The following is a 21,798-nucleotide window of genomic DNA, read 5'->3' on the forward strand; positions in this document are numbered from 1 at the left end:
ATCGGTTCTGGACAAAGGAGATTGGGTTTCCAAATGGCCTGTGTGTAAAAGAAAGCAAGAAGGTCGTTGACAGTGTGTCAGTGCTGTGGCGCATCTGCCAGAAAGGCTGATGTGATGTGAGGCCACATGAAGAGAAATGGTGTCAAGAATAAGGGCAGAGATAGACTGTCCCTACTTGTTCCTTGTCAGACTGTGCCTAGAGGGCATGTTCCAATAAAGTGGAATATGTTCAAAGGCAAAAAAAGGATAGTGAGGGGACCTGAAGCAGTGGAGAGAACAGTTGAAAACCATATTTAGCATGAAGAAAAGAAACCTCGGGGTACTGGACTGCTGTCTTCAAATACCTGAAGCCACACTTGTGGAATTAAAAACCGATCCTAAGTAAGTCCTCAAGGTCTGAAACTACCACGTTTTGCTGACAACTCCACATCTGAAGCCCAGATCACTGTCTGAGGCTCTATGTGTCCATTCAGCCAGAGACCTGGGAGGCCTCCTTACCCTTCCTCCTCTCTCTCCCCTATATTCATTTTGTCACTAAGTCTTGTTACTTTGACCTCCTAAATCTCTCTAGTCTGCTCCCTCTTCTTCTGTCTTGTTTTCTATAGTAACCTCAACTCATTTCCCCAATTCCACACACCATATACAGTGATCTTTCTAAAACGCAGACCTCATCATGTTACTCCCTTGCCTAAAACCCTTTAAAAAAGCCTCCCTGTTGCCTTCAGAAGTCTAATTTTTTTCTTTTTCCTTTTTGGCCATGCCACGTGGCTTGCAGGATCTTAGTTCCCTGACCAGGGATTGAACCCAGGCCCTCAGCAGTGAAAGCGTGGAGTCCTAACCACCAGACCACCAGGGAATTCCCAGAAATCTAACTTCTTTCATGTGGCGTCTGAGGCTTTCCATGACCCGGTCCGTAACTACCTCTCCATCCTCCATTCCGGCCACTGGCCCGTAATTCCCAGTAAGATGTTTCCTGTGCCCTTCCTCCACACACAGCAGGCTAGTTTATGCCTCTGTGCCTTTGCTCATGCTGACCTTTCTGCCTCATACTCCATTCTGCTCTTTTTGCCTCATCTGATTCTTCCTTGTTTTTCAAAATAAAGCTACAGAAACTCTTCCTCTATCATTAGGCTAGGCTGAGAATCACTGCAAGGTGCTTTCTTTGTGCCTTGTCCCTGCTCCAGTCATTAATAGCACATTAGAATGGAATGCTCTGCTAGGGGCACTGAGTCTTAGCCCTCTAGGCATCCCCAGGGTCTCTCTCAGTGCCAGGCACACAGGTGCTTGAACAGAACTGAGTGCTGGAAGAGTGCCACCCATGTTTCTGTGCCTATCTGCCTGTCCACTCACTGTGCCATTGGCTTGGGCTTTCATATCCTCAGTTGCTCTGGGTGGGGAGACGGCTTCTCTGACGTTTCCCTGACAACTCTTCACTCAGAATAATGAGCATCCTCGATCCTTTGCCCATCAAAACCTTCCAGGGGTTATTCTCACCTGCCTTCCCGCCTCCAACACACTATGCCATTTGGGAGGCCACTGGACAGTCTTGGAGACCTACCCTTCAGTGGATCTTCCTTTTCATCCATGGGATCTTTTTCCAAGCAGCATCAAGTGTTTCCAGTTGAGGCAGTCTGGCACCCCGGGCCTATTTTCCCTGGAAGAAAGGGGGCTGCTGGCAATCACTGACTCTCCAGAGCTATTGGCATCTGAGTGGAGGGCAGCTCTCGTCACTAGCACGTGTGCGTGCACGCGTGTAGGCGCCTCTAATTTCTCTGCTGCTGTGATAATCCCTACAGTGTGGAGACCGAGGCTGTGCACCTTGGACGGCTCTCCTCTCATAACGGCACTAGGAGCCCTTCATCTGGGAGGAGTTGCGCATCCATAACATGAGAGCGTCTGTGAATGTCTGCCTCTGCCTTCCTGTGCTGCCTCTTTCTCTCTCTCTCCACATGGGGATGGTGCTTTGGTCCAGACACTAACCCTGCTGGTTGCGATCTGTCTACTCTGAAGGACAAGGGAGAGATTTTAGGTAGGAGAGCCGCAGGCTTGCACAGGGGTGCACTCTAGAATTTACCAGAAGATGTCACTGTAGGCTTAAACCAGTAAAACAGAGGACTGTCAGCTGAGCATGAAGGTGACTCCATCATGGGGGTTTAAAACACCCATTTATAATGCATGCCTGGAAAAGCTGGTTGAAAGACTAATCCAAATGTGTCACTGCACTTCATAAATTTCTTTTTTTTTCCAAATAATCAGACTAATTGCCACAAAGCTATGGCCTCAGGCCTAGCATAAAGGCTTGATAAATCCGTACTGAAGGAATGAATGAATGAATACCAAAGCTAAGAGTGGAAGGGCAGAGCCCATGGGAACAGCAGTCACCTTTGTTGGTCAAGGAGGCTACTGGGGAACAAAAGCTGCTACTCGTTAGCAGTGGGTCTCTACAGAGATGAATTTGAGTGGCACCAGCAAAGTCAGGTCCCAGGAAAAGGACTGAGAGAGGTGAAGGTCGTCTTGGCCCCCTCTCCGGCCTCACTCCCCAATGCTTCTCTTGTGCCCCATGCTTGTTTATTCCAGAAAATCATAGAAGGTGATTTTTTAAATTTTCTATGATTTTTGCCAGACATTTAGATTCTCCAGAGTTTTTAATATAATGAGGCATGGCCTTCCCAGTTCCAAACTCTTTCCCCCCTCTTCCTGAGATTGTTCATTAAAGAAGTAATTAAAGGAGTTACGGCTGAAATGGACAAGATGAGAGTTGCAGAAGAATGCCTAAAGCCCCTGCCCCAGAAAACCTAGTTTAAACAGAAATACAAACAACCGATTGCAATTCAGTATCAAAAGTGTTTTCACAAAGGTTCAAGTGTGGAAGTGACACTGAGGAAGAGGTGATGGCTGGCAGCAAGGAGTGGGATACATTTTCTCAGAGGAGAGATAGTAGTTGGACTGGAACTCGAAGGATGCCTAGAATTTTTCAGTTAAAGGAGGAAGGTCACGCCAGGCAGAGGAAACACCACACACAGAACAGAGGCACACGGGATATAGATCCCAGGGTGCCTGTTGCTCAAAGCCCAAGATTTCGGAGGAGAGTCTGCTCAGAGGATATCAGCCACCAGACTCAGAGAACCACCATCCCTCGGATGGGAATGAATAAACTTCAGAGAAGCTGCAAGCTATTCCCCAGGTTTCTTTTCAGAAACTAAATGTTAATATTCAGAGTTTATTGTTGTCTTCCTTCCACGATAGGCCGGCTCATCCACGACCTCGTCCTTTATCCACTGAACCTGAGTGGAAGCTCATTTATTATGAAAGCACAACTGCTGAGTTGTTTTTCCCCGATCACATTATAAGCCGGGATGCTTCTGGGGTGTGTGTGGGGGGTGTGCGTGCACGTGTGTGTGGGTGTGTGGTTTAAATGTTTCCTAGTCTGCTCTTTGAGCAAAGAACTTGATCAGTTTGCAGCTTTAAATTGAAGACAGCCACACAGCAAAGCCTCCACACATGCTGGCATCTGGGTGTCCTTTCTGTGGGTAAAGAAAAGGGGCATTTTGGAGCTGATAGAGTTAACTTGCCTCTGCTGGAATGTTAGCATGTGAGCAAAGGCTGAAACCAAGGTAGTAGCTTATATATATGCCATTGGCAGCTACCACGTCTATTTCAGTCAGTGACTAACCACAATGTCCATTTCTGGAGTCCCCCAGGCTGCGCTGGCTGCGTATCTCCACATTCCACTGCCATCACGTAGGAGCCATGATGTTATGACAACAGCCAGAATCAAAAGCATCATATCACACACTCTTTCAATGAAGTTTTGTTCTTTAATAAGATATCCCGATTAGGCTAGATATTAGAAAAATGCTTTTGTGTATTTAGTAAGAAAGATTAGAACTTGAGCTCACTTGTCAACCTCGTATCACTTCAGTAAAATCTCGTGTTTCCACTGAGTTTCCGTCTCACGATCAGTTAATGGGGGTTTGGGGGTGGGGAGTATGAAATAAATGAGGTCATTGGGAGGACTTCGTCATTGGTTGGAGAGAGAGAAAAGCAGGGAAAGGAGGGGAGGGGAGGGGAGTTTCCGCCGATGTAGTGCTTTAGCTGCAGTACCAGCGAATTGGGTGAAAAATGAGCTCTCTGGACAGGCTAGTGGGACTCAGAGAGGGGACGATAGCACAGTTCACAGGACAACTGCCACCAGATCGCCATCATTTCCCTTTTGCCTTCCTTCCTGACCAGTGAACATCACATATGCCATGCACCTCCCTGACTCCACTTATGTCACCCGAATCCCTGACCATTGGCCTTTGTGCTTTGTCCATAGGAACTTCCACTACATCACCATCCTCCGCGACCCAGTGTCCCGGTACCTGAGTGAGTGGAGGCATGTCCAGAGAGGGGCGACATGGAAAGCGTCCCTGCATGTCTGCGATGGAAGGCCCCCAACCTCCGAAGAGCTGCCCAGCTGCTACACTGGAGATGACTGGTCTGGCTGCCCCCTGAAAGAGTTCATGGACTGTCCCTATAACCTAGCGAACAACCGCCAGGTGCGCATGCTTTCTGACCTGACCCTCGTCGGCTGCTACAACCTGTCGGTCATGCCCGAAAAGCAGAGGAACAAGGTCCTCCTGGAAAGCGCCAAATCGAATCTGAAGCACATGGCGTTCTTCGGCCTCACCGAGTTTCAGCGGAAGACCCAGTATCTGTTTGAGAAAACCTTCAACATGAACTTTATTTCGCCGTTTACCCAATATAACACCACTAGGGCCTCTAGCGTAGAGATCAATGAGGAAATCCAAAAGCGTATTGAGGGACTGAATTTTCTGGATATGGAATTGTACAGCTATGCAAAAGATCTCTTTTTGCAAAGGTATCAGTTTATGAGGCAGAAAGAGCATCAGGAAGCTAGGCGGAAGCGTCAGGAACAACGCAAATTTCTGAAGGGAAGGTTCCTTCAGACCCATTTCCAGAGCCAGAGTCAGGGCCAGAGCCAGAATCCGAGTCAGAATCCGAGTCCGACCCCAAACCTAAATGCCAATCAGAATGTGACTCAGAATCTGATTCCGAATCTGATTCAGAATCTGACTCAGAGCTCGGGTCAGAATCCGAGCCCGAAGGAGAACCGGGAAAGCCAGAAGCAGAACCCTGGCCAAGAGCAGAGCGATGGCAACACCAGCAATGGCACCCATGACTACATAGGCAGTGTAGAGAAATGGCGCTAAATGGCTCCCAAAGGCTTTTGCACACTTCTCCCAAAGCGCCAGTCAAAATAGGGCAAGTCTTCAAACATGAGAGTGTCCAAACACATCCTGCTTCCTTAAGTTTGGAAGTTAAAAAAGTTAAGATGTTGCCTTTACAGTTGCCTTTCAATTCAGTGTTCTACTGTGCGTGGGTAAAACAAATTTCAATATGTAATTAAATTGTCTTTTTTTTGGGGGGGGGTCATGGGGAATTTATAAAATCCAAAAGGCAAACCAGACTCATCAGAAATTGCTGTTTAGATATTTTCAGAAGTTCTTAAATTAGTCATAGAGACAAAATGAAAACATAAAATGTGGCCGTTTAACTTATAGCTAAGAAATGGACTTTACATTATTCATGATACACTGTTGAAACCCAGTCTTGGAAGCAAACATTTTTTTTCCAGGAGTAATCATGAATATAACACAAAAGAAACTAAAATTAAACACGAAACTGTTCATTTTCTTCTGATTTTAACAATGAATCTATTTAAAAAGAATAAGAACTGATGGTAGAGTTTACCAAACTGTAGAAAATGAAAAACTTCTCTCCCAAACATGGGTAGTTTTATGTAAAAATATTGGCTTTCGAGTAGAACGAGACTCATATCTTGTTATTTCAGAGACATTTAAAATTTTAAACTTTTTCTGCCTTCTACTATTTAAAGGTTTTAAACAGGGTGTATCTCATTAAATAAAACACTTTTTTCCGAATGGAGTACCAATGCAAAGATCTAATTTCCAGATGATTTCTGGGCACTGTAATTTCAACAATTCTGGACTCTTTTTGGCACTGCCTCTCATTCATTTTAAAGCTTCTCCGAGTTGTGCTCATTCCAAACTAACCCGTTTTAGAATCTTTTTTCATCATCTAAATGGTGTGTTGCTGAATTCATTGTGATAATATAATCCTGGATTAAAGTCAGGACTTTCTTTCTGTAGAATTGTCTTATCAATGTTTGTGTAGTGAGGTCCCTATCAAGAAACTCTTGAACAGGATAATGTGTCTTAAAATATTGCTCAAGTTATTATTCTTGATCAGATGGAATTAAACCTGAATGTGAATAAATTGTTATTTACTTTTTGTGCATTTTTATTGTAATGTTTCCAGTTGGGCTGGCTATTTTCTAGCCCATTAGTTCTCTTTCGCTTTGACAGAGTATAGACAATTACAAGAGAAAAAACAAGGGTAGAAGAAGCACTAGGATAGTCAGCATTATTCAGTAACACCAAAAGCTTTACCTCCATACTTTGGGTGAACCGTGTACCAGGTTTTGTTTTGAGAAAACAAAAGGCAGGAGTGTTCTGCATTGAGGTTAAACATCGGAAGCATATGGATTGAAGAAAGTGATTTGGTATTGGAAGTCTGTGCAGAAATACTTTTAGGGTATCAACTGTGAATTGCGCAGGGCAAAAAGAAGGATGTAACCCACCGTGCAAGCAGGCATCCTGATTCTGGGTAGTTTCCATTTTACGGGTTTTGCTATCCTTTCGTAAGGACTTATGCTAAGCCCCTGGCTGTCAATCAAAAAGGCAACTGGAAGTGGCATTTATGTTTTCACGAGGGACATGCTTAGAAGTGTGACCATAAAGTCACATCTTGTACAATCTGCTCATTTGCATGATCTAGTTTCATCTGTAATAATAAGGCCACAAGCTGGACAAGAAGCTGAGTTCTTGGTTTAAAAATAAATGTTCTTGACTCTGCACTTGTATCAGTAGATCTAAATTTTGTTTTGTCCAATGTATCACAGTCCTGGGAATCTGAGAACTGGAAAACTGAAAGGAAAAAATTTTTCAAAATCCAAAACATCTTGAAGTCAAACTGTTTTAGAGTGAAACTATTTTGTGTACTTTGTGTTTTTAAACTAATGATTCTGTAGATCACTGTGGTATTTCAATTTTGTTTTGATTGATATTGTTTGCTCTTAAAACTGATAGGTACTGCTGGAAAGCAGGATGAAGCCCGAGCCAGTGGAAAAGCTTGTTACAGAAAAAATATTTTGTATTATTGCTGTGGTGTGCATGGTTTGCAGAGATTAAGTGCATTTTCTCTGTCTATACTGATTTATTGTATATAGGGGATGTTATAAATATACATTTTGGTCACCATCATGTAAATCCCATGATTTTGACTGTAAACATCTTTCCAGTGGTGTAGCTTTACAAACCATTCACTGATTTTTGTGTAATTTAACAATAGATATGAAATAAACTTTAAATTACAGGCTCTGAGTAATTTCGTGATTTCAAGGTTTGCAGCCACTAGACATTATGACATCACAGAGAGAATTTTCTTTTCTCAAGGAGTTTCTTTTTGTCCTCTCGTCCACCAGGTATGGAAATGAGATGAGCCATTCTAATCTAGCACACCCAAATGGCCTTAACTTTGGGTGCTTCCTTCTGAGAGTCCACAGTGTGTCCTCCTTTGAATAAAACAAAGTTGTCAATGAAAGACAAAGTTGACTGTGCATTTTAGTCAGCTCAGGCTGCTATAACAAAATACCATAAACTGGGTGGCTTATCAACAACAGAAACTTACTTCCCTACTGTTCTGGAGGCTGAAATTCTGAGATCAGGTGGCCAGTATGGTCGGGTTCTGATGAGGGCCCTCTTCTCAGTTGCAGAAGTCTGTCTTCTTGCTGTGTCCTCATATCACAGAAAGTAGCTAGCTAACTCTCTGGCTTTTTTTTTTTTTAAGGTGAGAAGTTTATTTAAATTTTCTATTCCATATTAAAGGCCCTTTGCTTACAATCTTGGCAACACAGTATTTTCTTTTCTTTTTCTTTTTTTTTTTTTGTGATAAGCGGGCCTCTCACTGTTGTGGCCTCTCCAGTTGCGGAGCAGGCCTAGCCGCTCCGCGGCATGTGGGATGTTCCCGGACCGGGGCACGAACCCGTGTCCCCTGCATCGGCAGGTGGACTCTCAATCACTGGGCCACCAAGGAAGCCCTGGCTTTTTCTTATAAGGGCACTAATCCCATTCATGAGGGCTCCACCCTCATGACCTAATCACCTCCCAAAGACCACACCTCCACATACTATCACACTGGGATTAGAGTTTCAGCATATGAATTTGGTGGAGACAAACATTCAGTCCATTATGCTATGCAAATGAAATATGTGAGTGTTTTAATTTAAAAATTATTAAAGGAGATACTCGCACATCTAAGAACATGTTGAAAAGAAAAATAACACTTTTTATTTTTTAATCTATCCCCTCTGTCTAGGATAGAGGTTAAAGGTGAGCATTAAAGTATCGGCTTTTAAAGTTATCAAGACAATATGCTCTAATTGTATTCAATGTACATATTTTTCCAAATAAACTTATGGTTAGGACTATGGATGGGGATGATTTGTTCTTGCCCTTTTGAAAAGATAATTTAGATGTCAGTTCATAGGATTAGAGGGAAGAAAGCTACAAAATTTGGGGGGTTTAACTATACTCAGCCTGCAAGGTATTCATACTTTAAAAATTCTGCCCATCAACTGTTCATTGAGCAATAATTGGGTGGTCAAAGGTCCTGACTGCAAAAGGGTCCCATGGCCTCCCCTTGGGAGGAACTGTGAACAGGAATGTAGAGATCAAGAACTTGAAATATTTAGGAAATAAAGATTATTTCCCTTTACCCTCCAGGAGGCTACTCTTGGAGAGTACTTACCGAAGTGGGGAAAATGTTGAAAACCTGCCCTATGCTTCTGAACACAGAAGCTGAGCAAAGGGTCTACTGAGATAGCCCAAAAGAGCCATAAAACATCACAGGACAGGCTTTAGACAACTGCATTCTGCCCATGCCTGAGACACAGAGGAGACCAACATTGTAGTCCAGGCTGGTGATATGCAACTCCCAGCTTTCTTGCCCTGTGCTGAGGAGTGCTGCTCTCTTGTCTTCACTAGGGATTAAACCAAGCAAATGAACAAAGTCCAGGTGTTTTCTAAAGAGCCTAACAAGACACAGCGTATGCTGACTCCAAATATAACCCCATGGGATTGTGGAATAAGGCAATCCTAATCTCTCAAATGGCCAGAGTGAAGTGAGCTGACAGTTTTAAACATCAAAGGAATTAGATCAAGACCTCAAAAATCCTAAAGTAAATTTATAACACATCAATCAGACCTTCAGAACTAGCCTTTAGAACTGCAGGAGAAAACTATCTTGAGGACAAAGCAAATCAGCTGTTTGTCAGTGCAAGTGACACTGTTTGAGCAGGGGTCCCAAAAGGACAGACCTGGGGCCAAATGTGGCTCTCCACCTGCTTTTGTAAATAACAATGTATTGGAACACGGCCATGCCCTTTTCTTTGCATATTTCCTCTGGCTGCTCTCATACCCCAGAGGCAGGAGCAGTTGCAACATACATCTAATGTCCCCAAAACCTAAAATATTTATTTTCTCGCCCTTGAAAGAAAAAAATTGGTCAACCTCTGAGCTAGAGAGCCAATCAAAATTTCCCAAATAGTAAAATCTTGGCAGAGTTTACAATGATTCCAGAGTCAGAGAGAACAGAAGGGTGTGATTCAAACGACACACTTCCAATAAACCAACAACACACCAACATTTATGGGATACCTACTATTATATGAAAGGCACCACATTAGGCCTAAGAACAGGGAAGAATCTGATCTTTCCTCAAAGGATTATGGAAATCTAAACCAAATGCTGTGCCAGAGAGTATAGTTAAAAGCTTAATTCGTTCTTCAGTGTGTGTGTGTGTGTGTGTGTGTGTGTGTGTGTGTGTTTGATTACATGGTTGTAAAAACTGCAAATGATATAGAAACATGTAAATAAAAAATGAAACGACCAATTACCTACACAATTCTCACTCCCCCAAAGTAACTAGTATAATTATATGATTTCTTCCAGACCTCCTTGTCCTTTTCACATTCAAATCTAATCCCTCCCTTCTCTCTCCCCACACACATATAGTATTGATAACAAAAATGAAACCATATAGTTTTCAATGTTACTCAGTTTCCATTTTTTTAAGCTCAACAATGTATCCTGGTTTTCCTTCCAAAATAGGAATATAGTGGATGGTTGACCCTAAGCCCCTAAGCCCCCAAACTGATTACTGCTGATGTTACAGGTTGAGAATGTTGGCTGTGGATCCATACTGCCTGGGTTTGAATCCCAGCCCCACCATTTACCAGGTCTGTGACTTTGGGGAAGTCACTAACCCTTCCATGCCCCAGTTTCCTCCCTGTAAGTGGAGAAAATAATAGCTCCAAGTTCAGAGGGTTGTTGTGAGAATTAAATGAGTTCATATTTGTAAAGCACTTAGAACTGTGCCTGACATAAAATAAGCTTAATATGTATTTGATGGCACTATCATTATTATTGCTACGAGTTTGAAACCTAGATGTCTGATGGATGCCTGTGTCTTTGATAGCTAAAGACTGACTCTGAGATGAAGAATTGAAAGTGCTGGCAAGAAAATAAGCCAAAAGTAGTATATGTCCTACTGTGATTAATTAAAAAAAACTTTTCTAAAAATTAAAAAAAAAAAAATATATATATATATATATATATATATATAACAAATGTTACATAATTAACTGTATAAAAGACCTACCCTAAGGTTTACTTCTCAGTTTTGAATGTAGCCAGTGACAGATCTCCTGAAAGATCTAATCCACAAAATGCCAAGTGAGTCACCCATACCCTCTCCAGCAGTGAAAATGCATTATCTGATGTCCCTGGCTCCCTGGGGACCTACTTTTGTGCACTTACCAAAGATGACTCACCAGCAGGCCCCTTCCTTTCCCACCCACCTCCCCACCCAACATTGTCCGAGTATGGGCCTGTCTGCACAGTGAGATCCCAGAGGGCCCCAAAGGTCTAGCTGCCTCCCTTACCGGTCTGGGTGGGTGCTTGGAATTCCCACACTCCAAGTTTCTACTCTGGGTGAAAGCAGCCTGTGCAGAAGACCCTATTAAAATGCATCTATGCCACCTAGGAGAGAGGAAGGAGAGTAATCCATTAAAAGCACCTCCTAGTTTATCACATTAGCAGTCACGAAGGGCCCTCAGGGAAGGGGACACACAAGTCTTGTACATTCAGGTAGTTCACTTCACTTTAAAAGAAAGAAAAGGAATAGAATAGTTTGCTTCCCTCTCATTTGAATTTTAAATTTTTGATCTTATTTCCTGAAGGGCAGGATATGGTTCAATAATCCTCATCAAGTCTCACTAAATTGTGTAAATTCTATTCTCATTGTGCCTGGTTAAATCTTGTGACTTCACAAAGCTCAGTAAGATTTACTGATGCCTAACTGGGCCTAAGAAAAGTTTAACAGTTTTTGTGACTTAAAAATGCTCTATTGGATTTCATGTGACTTAGGAGGACCTGAAAGGAATTGTCAAGTCTTAGCAGAGAGTGCTTTACCATAGCTTGACAGGCCCTAATCAGCCAACTGGAGCCCAACCTCACCAGCTTTCTCAAGGAAACACAAGAGAGGTTAATTCAAACACAAGAGTGTTTTTTTCTCTCAGGCCTGAAAAAGGTCTTCTGTCCCTGAAACTAGCTAGAGCAGGACCATCAAGGGCCTTGGGATTACGTGGCAAAGACTTCGTGAATTTGATCCAAGAGGCAGATTTAGGCTTTAGGCCATCTTAACAGAGTTTTAATGAACTCTAATAAGCCTTGGCTTATTAGCTGTGTGACCTAGGGTAAATGACTTCATCTTTCCGAGCCTAACTTTCTTCATTTCTAAAAGTGAACAGGTAGGAAGGAAGGTTAAGTAAGGAGCCTCAGCACTGACTAGTTAAGATGAACAGGATTTATCAAGAATGAGTTTGACCTAAACAGTCATCAGTAGTTTCCCAATGCTCTTCAGCACCCGTCGCTGTTGGAAACATGCTTTCCCCAAACTCCAGGGAACTTGACAGGGCGGTCATTGTTTTGATTTACCAGCATTCCCACTCAAGGTCAGGTTTCTATGTAACCCACCTGAATGGTCACAACACCTTCTTAACTATTCTCCTGCCCTCAGCCTCTTTCTTGACCACCACACTCATCTTCCTAAAACTGCATCTCAAAACCTAATCCATGGACCTGTGGCCTCAGGAGCTTCCCTGATGTGTTTGTTTAAAGATGCAGATTCCCTGGGCCCCACTGCAGAGGTTCTGAATCAGAATCTCTGATACAAAGCGAGAGATCCTGCCTTTTTGGGTGAGATTCTAAGATGACCGTAAGGAGATTCTAAGATGCGCAGGTACATTGGAGAGCTACTGTCCAAAATCATATGTCTGATCACCGCACTGCCCTTCTCAGAAAGTGCTGGGAGCTCTGCACCGTCCTCAGATGGAAGTCCGCACTCATCAGCTAAACGCACAAAGCTCTCTATAATCTGACTCCCACTCTCTGCCCATGCTCATCATTGAATGCCACCTTACTTGAACTTGAAACTTCGCTTCAGGCTAAAGTTATTTACTCCTTGTCCCAGGCATCGGACTTGCAAAATGAATTTGAATGGAAGCTTTTGAGATATCATAGAGTCTAACAGGCTCTATATAAAATCTTATTTTGGCTGATTGCCATCTTAACAGAGTTTTAATGAACTCTAATAAGCTTTGGCTTATTAGCTGTGTGACCTAGGGTAAATGACTTCATCTTTCCGAGCCTAACTTTCTTCATTTCTAAAATTGAAATTATAATAGTACTTACTCCATAGATTTGTGGTAATAATTAAATGAGTTAAAACATGCAAAGCATTTTAGAACAGAGTTCTGGTTCTTTGCAGTTTGATTGGATTAATACGGGTAAACATTTCTAGCACTGAAGCAATTTATTATTTTGGACTAATATGTTTTATTCATTCAGAAACTTTTAATGGAACACCTACACTGTGTTTCTTGGTAATGTTTTACATTCTTCCCCCACCCCAACCATTCACTGAATTCTGCTAAGTTACCCAGTAATTGAATTCACTATCACTAAAGGGAAATATTTCCCCAAATCCCTGCAGAAACTAGATTTCTATATATTTTTTCTTTCTATTTTTCTCATACTCTCCCCTCATGGGGTCCAGTACTGTATTTTACACCTACTGGGTACTTTGTTGGACACAGTAATATCTGTGTAAATTTGGCAGATACCTTTTTCTGGATAGATAAGAACAATGGCTATCCTCAACAATACTGGGAATCACTATTTAGCAGATGCACAAAGTGTACTTGGCTCTGTACTCAGAATTCCCTGTGTGTTGACTCTAGTACAGGCAATGCACACATCAGCCACGGGCTGTGCATTTTCCGTGATGATCATGATTTCTATTATTCTAATCCATTGTCAGTCCATAAGTTCCAGTTTTTGTTCTGAAAACTATGATTATCTTTAGTATTAGTACTAAATTTTAGCATTACTTCATGCATTTAATTTTAATCACTGGTGGCATATAACCAACAAAATGTTACAGTTGTAAATAAAGCCCACTCAGTGACTATCTTGGAGTGTCGTTCTAAGGTCTTTAGTTTGGCATTCAAGGCCTTTCAGGATCTGGCACTTGCCTGTGGTATCTCTTAACACCTGCCCCTCACACTCCAGGCACCAGCCAAGAGGAGCTATTTGAGTTCTCCCATCATCTTTCATTTCACCTAGAGGCATTTTACACATGCTGTTCTCTCTGCCTTAAATGCTATTCCGTATCCCCCTCGCTCTTGCCTTGTCTATCACCGTCGCATGTTCGCCCACCCAATAATGCACACACATAAAGGCACCCTCTTAGCACAGGTAATCCCTGCTCCTCTTTCAGACTCTGCTTCGATGTCACCACTTCTGGCAAGTCTTCCCCGACCCCCTCCTAACTGGATTTAGTCATCTCTCTCCTGTGCTCCCCCGAGCCTCCATGTCAACCCCCATTCCAGCACTCATCCCAGAATAGCAAATAGTCTTTTGCATGAATGCATAGGACCTTGTCCTCTTTGATTTATATGCATTTCACAAACTTGATAGGGGTAAGAGTATCTTTAAGAGGTGATGAGTTAAGCTGTCTGAGGCCATTTCTACCTCTCATTCTTCTGGTTGCCCATTTCCCTCCTCTGATGGACTGTGAGCCCCAGGAAAGCATGGATATGGCCTGTCCCAGTCATCTTCATAGTTCCAGTGCCCTGGTAGTCATTCACTCAACAAATATTTAACCTACTATATGCCCGGGTGTGTGCTCATCTAGGATATTCAGATATAAATAGAAGAGATATGACCCCCCCCCCTCTTGGGGAGCTTACAGTCTAGCATTGGAGACTGATACTAATCAAAATAGTCTACAAGTCAATTATTATGCCAGACCATGCTAAATGCCATGAAGGAAATGTATAGAGGAAAGTGATAAAGGGTAACAAAGAAGAAACATTTAGGGTGAACAAGGAAGACTACTTTGGGAGGTGACATTTAAACTGCACCATGAAGGATGAGACGGAGCTAGTTGCACAGAGGAGAAAGGGAGCACATTTTAGGTAGTCAATACATATTTGTTGATGAATTAATTAATGACTGAGGGATATTGAAATGAATTCTGCTGCAAAGGCTTTTATCATGAAGGGTCACTTGTAATGGAAAGAACAATCCTGATCTCTATCTTGGATTTTCCTCTCCAGGCAGACCTGGACCATCAGCGGTCTAACATCAGTCCCTGAGCTGCTAGTTCTTGAGAATATGGCAGCTGCTTATAGCAGGGGGTGCTGCCCCAACTCAGCCATTCACTGAGTTCTTAACAGGCCCCAAGGCACATGACCCACCATCCTGGTCCCTGGCCTTGGGCATCCTCCCAACCTGGGAACTCCTCTCTAAGAGCTCTCTTCCAGTGATAAATAAGCTTTTATGTGACTCGTTAGGATGTTGTTCTCTTTGATTTATATACACTTTGGAAAACTTGAGAGCCATAGGCATATCCTCAGAGGTGATGCAGTAGGATGTTTGTGGTCATTTCTATATACAGTTTGATAGTGGATCCTTGGTCAGGAAGATAATCTGACAACACTTTGAACCTCTCTTCCAGAGCTTATCACATACTTCCTTGAATTTTATTTTTTGTGTGCCTGCCTTATCTCCCTTACTGAACTGTAAATATATTCTTTAGGGTAAAAGTGTGTTTTTTTAGGCATCTTCTGTCTGCTATTATTGACTTGCCCATTGCAAGACCTGTGTGTTTGGATTAAATTTTTTCCTGTGAGGAAATGTATTGGGGCTTTCTTCATTGAATTATATTCTTGGAAAAGCTTCACTTAAGTTCAAGGGCAGTTCGTGGTGTAGTGGGTTTCTTTGTGTGTGGTCCATCCGTAATGTGGTTCTATCAGTCAGTGGTTAAATCAGAGAAGCAGAACCACAAGGATATCTATCTATCTATAAAGAGGTTTGTTTTAGGAATTTGGCAAGACACAGTTGTGGGAGCTGGTTTGGCCGTCTTTGTAACGTAGTTATCTTTATGTCTGATGCTGAAGCTTAAAGTCCGCAGGGCAGGCAGTTGGGAAGGAAGGATGGATGTAAAGTGGAGGAAAGCAAGAACGTGGTGGAACTCATGAGGATGGACTGAAACCCATGCCAGTACTTGTTGCCTTGACCTTGATAGCATGGCTGTCCTGAAGAGGCCAGGACACTTTGTCACAGAGCTAAACACATGCACACCTGGTCCAGAAGTTGGAGAAGCTGAAGGAGGATACAGGGAAAGATGGAACAGTTGCAGGCCCAGTTACATCCTTACACCAACAAGGTGAGCCAGCAGATAAGCAACAAGGTGTGCAACATGGTTGCTGCTTCCTTTCTGAATCTGTCTTGGGGACCACTCTAGCTGACACATCCAGGAAAGGGAATACTGGGAAATGTAACTCGGCCTAGGCAAGTGGGTTCATTACAAAGCCAACACAGTGGCTTTAACTCAACCCCCAAGTTTTAGAGCCAGTAATCAAATGCTCCTTACTCCTTCACAGTAGAAAAATATAACCTGTATCCTTCAACTCTGCTTGAGCGTGTCAGACTTCCCTGTTTGACTCAGTGTACTTTGAACCAAACATTGTTACTCCTTTAAATATGTCACATTGTCACAGCCCTCAGAGAAACACCATCTTATGGAGCTGATAAGGTGATTTCCTTCTGCAGTGTTTAAGCTGATTTTTTTTATTTGTCACTGTTGTTTTTAATGAGGACCCTTCCTTGGGTTCTTCTGCCTCTTAATAGTTCTTCAGAGGCTATGCAGGATTATAGTGGAGTTGTTTAAAAATCAAACATAGACCTGCTATGTCTATGGGTAGGTGATATTGGTGATTGAAAGAAACAGTACCTTTGTGAAGAATTTATTCTGGAAGTCACTTTTCTGACTTTCAGGATTTCTGATTTAGTTATTAGAGCTGATTGAGGCATTGAGGCCGTCCTGACAAGCCAGAGAGAGAGAGAGAGAAGGACTTAGGAAACACAGTGGGTAAGCCTTGCTAGCACAGACTTTACTTTCCAGTTTGGTGGCTGGAAAGAGAAAAAAAGAAGACAAGATGGTGATGGATGTTTTGCAAGATTTCAGCAGAGAGGATCTTGGCAGGTTGCCTACTAGCAAGGAATGTGCAGCTTATAGGCATGGCCACAAGATGGTGCAATGACTGTGTACATTGTGTACACAGGGGAGGGGGCTGGGGATAAAGGCCCTCTAAATATTCAGCTTTTTTTGTCTTTCCATATGGGGCCTAAGCATTGGGAAGATAGCAAATGTGGAAGGGAGCCAGGGAATTTGAATGTTTTACCAAATATTATCTGCAGTGTTTGAAAATGAAGAAAACCTATTTACAGCCATGCTTGGCTCTGAAATTGTAGTGATGAGTAGTGGGTATGCAGTCTGTAAATCTGTCAGCTAATTATGAATTCTTTGCTTTTGTCAGTTACATGGCAAGCTAATAAACTGTGGCATAAATTGGCACATTTTATACAACAGATTCTGTTGCCATTGGATGTGCTTGATGGGTTGTGGGGTGGAATGGGACACAGAGTTTTTGTCCCACTAACCATATACTTTTCTCTTGAGGCCTGGATGAAGAGTTTCATTTAATTTATGCCACTTAAGTCCTATACAGGACAGTGAAATAGCAGCAGTTCAAGATGGCTTAAGAGTCTTAATGCAAGTATGTGTTGCTGTCTCGTCTGTCTGGGGCTCGACGAAGGCAGATTGGTTCATAGCACCCATTAACAGCATGATTCTTAAAGGTAGGTATGTGACCTGGAGGGCTTGGCTAAAATGTCATAAAATATAGGATTTTGAAGTGAGTGAGAGCTACCTTTAAGTGCTTTAGAAAAGAATTCACAACTCAACAGGTAAAGTATGGCTCAGCTTTAATAATACACTGGTCAGAAAGATTAGCTAGGCAGTTGGGTGGGGTAGAGAGTAGGGGGCGGTAGTCGGGGGTGGTGGGAGAAGGAGGAGGCGGCGGCGGCGGCGAATCACTTATAAATGGCGCCGAAGCAGGACCCGAAGCCTAAATTCCAGGAGGGTGAGAGAGTGCTGTGTTTCCATGGGCCTCTTCTTTATGAAGCAAAGTGTGTAAAGGTTGCCATAAAGGATAAACAAGTGAAATACTTTATACATTACAGTGGTTGGAATAAAAATTGGGATGAATGGGTTCCAGAAAGCAGAGTACTCAAATACGTGGACACCAATTTGCAGAAACAACGAGAACTTCAAAAAGCCAATCAGGAGCAGTATGCAGAGGGGAAGATGAGAGGGGCTGCCCCTGGAAAGAAGACTTCTGGTCTGCAACAGAAAAATGTTGAAGTGAAGACAAAAAAGAACAAACAGAAAACACCTGGAAATGGAGATGGTGGCAGTACCAGTGAGACACCTCAGCCTCCTCGCAAGAAAAGGGCCCGCGTAGATCCTACTGTTGAAAATGAGGAAACGTTCATGAACAGAGTTGAAGTTAAAGTAAAGATTCCTGAAGAACTAAAACCATGGCTTGTTGATGACTGGGACTTAATTACCCGGCAAAAACAGCTCTTTTATCTTCCTGCCAAGAAGAATGTGGATTCCATTCTAGAGGATTATGCAAATTACAAGAAATCTCGAGGAAACACAGATAATAAGGAGTATGCTGTTAATGAAGTTGTGGCAGGGATCAAGGAATACTTCAATGTAATGTTGGGCACTCAGCTGCTCTACAAATTTGAGAGACCACAGTATGCTGAAATCCTCGCAGATCACCCTGATGCGCCCATGTCCCAGGTGTATGGAGCGCCACATCTACTGAGATTATTTGTACGTATTGGAGCAATGTTGGCCTATACACCTCTGGATGAGAAGAGCCTTGCTTTATTACTGAATTATCTTCATGATTTTCTAAAATACCTGGCAAAGAACTCGGCAACTTTGTTTAGTGCCAGCGATTATGAAGTGGCTCCTCCTGAGTACCATCGGAAAGCTGTGTGAGGCGCTTATACTCAAGCTTGTTTGGATCTCTGTAAACACATTTTTGTTTATTAGTCCTTCTCTTGTACAAATGATGTACTTTGGAAATGTTAGTGTATAACAGAAGTGATGTTTGTTTTCTGTTTGATTTTAAACAGAAAATAAAAGGGGTTACAGCTCCTTTTTTCTTTTCTTTTTTCATTTCAAAGTTGCTACCAGTGTATTCAATGATGGACAACAGAGAGACGTACTGTAGAGTGTTTTATTGCTTAGTTGACAAAGCTGCTTTTGAATGCTGGTGGTTCTATTCCTTTGACACTACGCACTTTTATAATATGTGTTAATGCTATATGACAAAATGCTCTGATTCCTAGTGCCAAAGGTTCAATTCAGTGTGTATAACTGAACACACTCATCCATTTGTGCTCCCCCCTTTTTTTTATGGTGCTTACAGTAAAGAGCCCATCCTTTGCAAGTCATCCATGTTGTTCCTTAGGCATTTTATCTTTGCTCAGATTGTCAAAGAATGGTGGCTTGTTTCATGGTTTTTGTATTTGTGTCTAATGCACGTTTTAACATGATAGACGCAATGCATTGTGTAGCTACAGTTTTCTGGAAAAGTCAATCTTTTAGAAATTGTTTTTCAGATCTTCAATAAATTTTTTCTTTAAATTTCAAAAAAAAAAAGAAAGATTAGCTATATGTACATAACAGAGAATGTAAAATGGTATAAATTTTATTCTATTCAAAAATAAGACAATTTAATACTGGAATTTGAAAATTTGTTGGTTTTCTAAACAGAAAATCCTATAGAAAGATAATTTTAAGATATTACAAAAAATAAAAGACAAGTGAAAGTCTAGAAGAAAATATACCATATATGACAGAGTTAATATAGATAATTACAAAGAACTAATATAAAACCAACAAGGAAAAGATAAACATGCCAACAGCCAAACGAATAAGGGTCTTTGAACAAGAAAATTACAGAAAAAATATAAATGGCTAATTGTCATATGAAAAGCCCCTAGGTACTGGTAATGGGAAAATGCAGATCCAAATGAAAAAAATAGCATTATTTTTGCTTCTCAGAAAGGGGAAAAAAGATAACATCCAGGGTTGTTGATGGTATAGCGAAAGAGATACTCTCATATACTCTTTTTTTTAATTTTACTTTTTAACTTTACATTTATTTTATTTTTTATACAACTTTATTGGAGTATAATTGCTTCACAATGCTGTGTTAGTTTCTATTGGACAACAAAGTGAATCATCCATATGCATACATATATCCCCATATCCCCTTCCTCTTGTGTCTCTCTCCCACCCTCCCTATCCCACCCCTCTAGGTGGTCACAAAGCACCGAGCTGATCTCCCTGTACTATGCGGCTGCTTCCCACTAGCTATCTATTTCACATTTGGTAGTGTATATATGTCCATGCCACCCTCTCACTTTGTCCCAGCTTACCCTTCCCCCTCCCCGTGTCCTCAAGTCCATTCTCTAGTAGGTCTGTGTCTTTATTCCAGTCTTGCCCCTGGGTTCTTCATGACCACTTTTGTTTTTTAGATTCCATATATATGAGTTAGCATACAGTATTTGTTTTTCCTTTTCTGACTTAACTTCACTCTGTATGACAGACTCGAGGTCCATCCACCTCACTACAAATAACTCAATTTCGTTTCTTTTTAGGGCTGAGTAATATTCCACTGCATATATGTGCCACATCTTCTTCATCCATTCATCTGTTGATGGACACTTAGGTTTCTTCCATGTCCTGGCTATTGTAAATAGTGCTGCAATGAATATTGTGGTACATGACTCTTTTTGAATTATGGTTTTCTCAGGGTATATGCCCAGTAGTGGCATTGCTGGGTCATATGGTAGTTCTATTTTTAGATTTTTAAGGAACCTCCACACTGTTCTTCATAGTGGCTGTATCAATTTACATTCCCACCAACAGTTCAGGAGGGTTCCCTTTTCACCACACCCTCTCCAGCATTTATTGTTTGTAGATTTTTTGATAATGGCCATTCTGACCGGTGTGAGGTGATACCTCATTGTAGTTTGATTTGCATTTCTCTAATGATTAGTGGTGTTGAGCATCTTTTCATGTACTTCTTGGCCATATGTGTGTCTTCTTTGGTGAAATGTCTACTTAGGTCTTCAACCCATTTTTTAATTAGGTTGTTTTTTTGATATTGAGCTCCATGAGCTGTTTGTATATTTTGGAGATTAATCTTTTGTCCAATGTTTCATTTGCAAATATTTTCTCCCATTCCGAGGGTTGTCTTTTCGTCTGGTTTATGGTTTCCTTTGCTGTGCAAAAGCTTTTAAGCTTCATTAGGTCCCATTTGTTTATTTTTGTTTTTATTTTCATTACTCTAGGAGGTGGGTCAAAAAAGATCTTGCTGTGGTTTATGTCAAAGAGTGTTTTTCCTATGTTTTCCTCTAAAAGTTTTATAGTGTCCAGTCTTATATTTAGGTCTCTAATCAATTTAGAGTTTACTTTTGTGTATGGTGTTAGGAAGTGTTCAAATTTCATTCTTTTACATGTAGCTGTCCAGTTTTCCCAGCACCACTTATTGAAGAGGCTGTCTTTTCTCCATTGTATGTTCTTGCCTCCTTTGTCATAAATTAGGTGACCATATGTGTGTGGGTTTATCTCTGGGCTTTCTATCCTGTTCCACTGATCTATATTTCTGTTTTTGTGCCAGTACTATACTGTCTTGATTACTGTAGCTTTGTAGTATAGTTTGAAGCCAGGGAGCCTGATTCCTCCAGCTTCGTTTTTCTTTCTCAGTAATGCTTTGGCTCTTCAGGGTCTTTTGTGTTTCCATACAAATTGTAAATTTTTTTGTTCTAATTCTGTGAAGAATGCCATTGGTAGTTTGATAGGGATTCCTAGCCATGGCACTCAGAGAAGAGAAAGAAACAAAAGGAATCCAAATTGGAAAGGAAGAAGTAAAACTGTCACTGTTTGCAGATAACATGATACTATGCATAGAAAATCTTAAAGACGCCACCAGAAAACTACTAGAACTAATAAGTGAACTTGGTAAGGTGGCAGGATACAAAATGAATGCACAGAAATCTCTGGCATTCCTATACACTAACAGTGAAAAATCAGAAAGAGAAATTAAGGAACAATCCCATTTATGATTGCAACAAAAAGAATAAAATACCTAGG

At 41.7% G+C, this 21,798-nt stretch overlaps 2 protein-coding genes across 4 annotated transcripts in view; both read left to right on the forward strand.

Annotated features, from left to right (window-relative positions):
- Window positions 1-7,449, forward strand: part of HS6ST2 (heparan sulfate 6-O-sulfotransferase 2) — a gene marked incomplete at its 5' end in the record, with an annotated part of 290,174 nt that extends 282,725 nt beyond the window's left edge. For all 3 annotated transcript variants that reach the window (XM_081223274.1, XM_081223275.1, XM_081223276.1), the window contains one exon: window positions 4,319-7,449. In XM_081223274.1, the coding sequence (XP_081079400.1) occupies window positions 4,319-5,216 (898 nt within the window). In that variant the 3' untranslated portion in view covers window positions 5,217-7,449. The remainder of the gene's footprint in view (window positions 1-4,318) is intronic.
- Window positions 7,450-17,603: 10,154 nt separating this feature from the next.
- LOC308608891 (mortality factor 4-like protein 1) lies at window positions 17,604-19,281 on the forward strand. The gene has a single exon (XM_081222229.1). The coding sequence runs from the start codon at window positions 17,659-17,661 to the stop codon at window positions 18,628-18,630; it is 972 nt and encodes a 323-aa protein (XP_081078355.1). The 5' UTR covers window positions 17,604-17,658; the 3' UTR covers window positions 18,631-19,281.
- The last annotated feature ends 2,517 nt before the right edge of the window (window positions 19,282-21,798 follow it).

The sequence above is a fragment of the Mesoplodon bidens genome (assembly GCF_964165515.1).
Source record: "Mesoplodon bidens genome assembly, chromosome: X".
In the NCBI taxonomy this organism is placed as follows: domain Eukaryota; kingdom Metazoa; phylum Chordata; class Mammalia; order Artiodactyla; family Ziphiidae; genus Mesoplodon; species Mesoplodon bidens.

Coding starts and splice junctions, on each gene's coding strand:
- LOC308608891 (XM_081222229.1), top strand. CDS start 17,659: ATGGCGCCGAAGCAGGACCCGAAGCCTAAATTCCAGGAGGGTGAGAGA.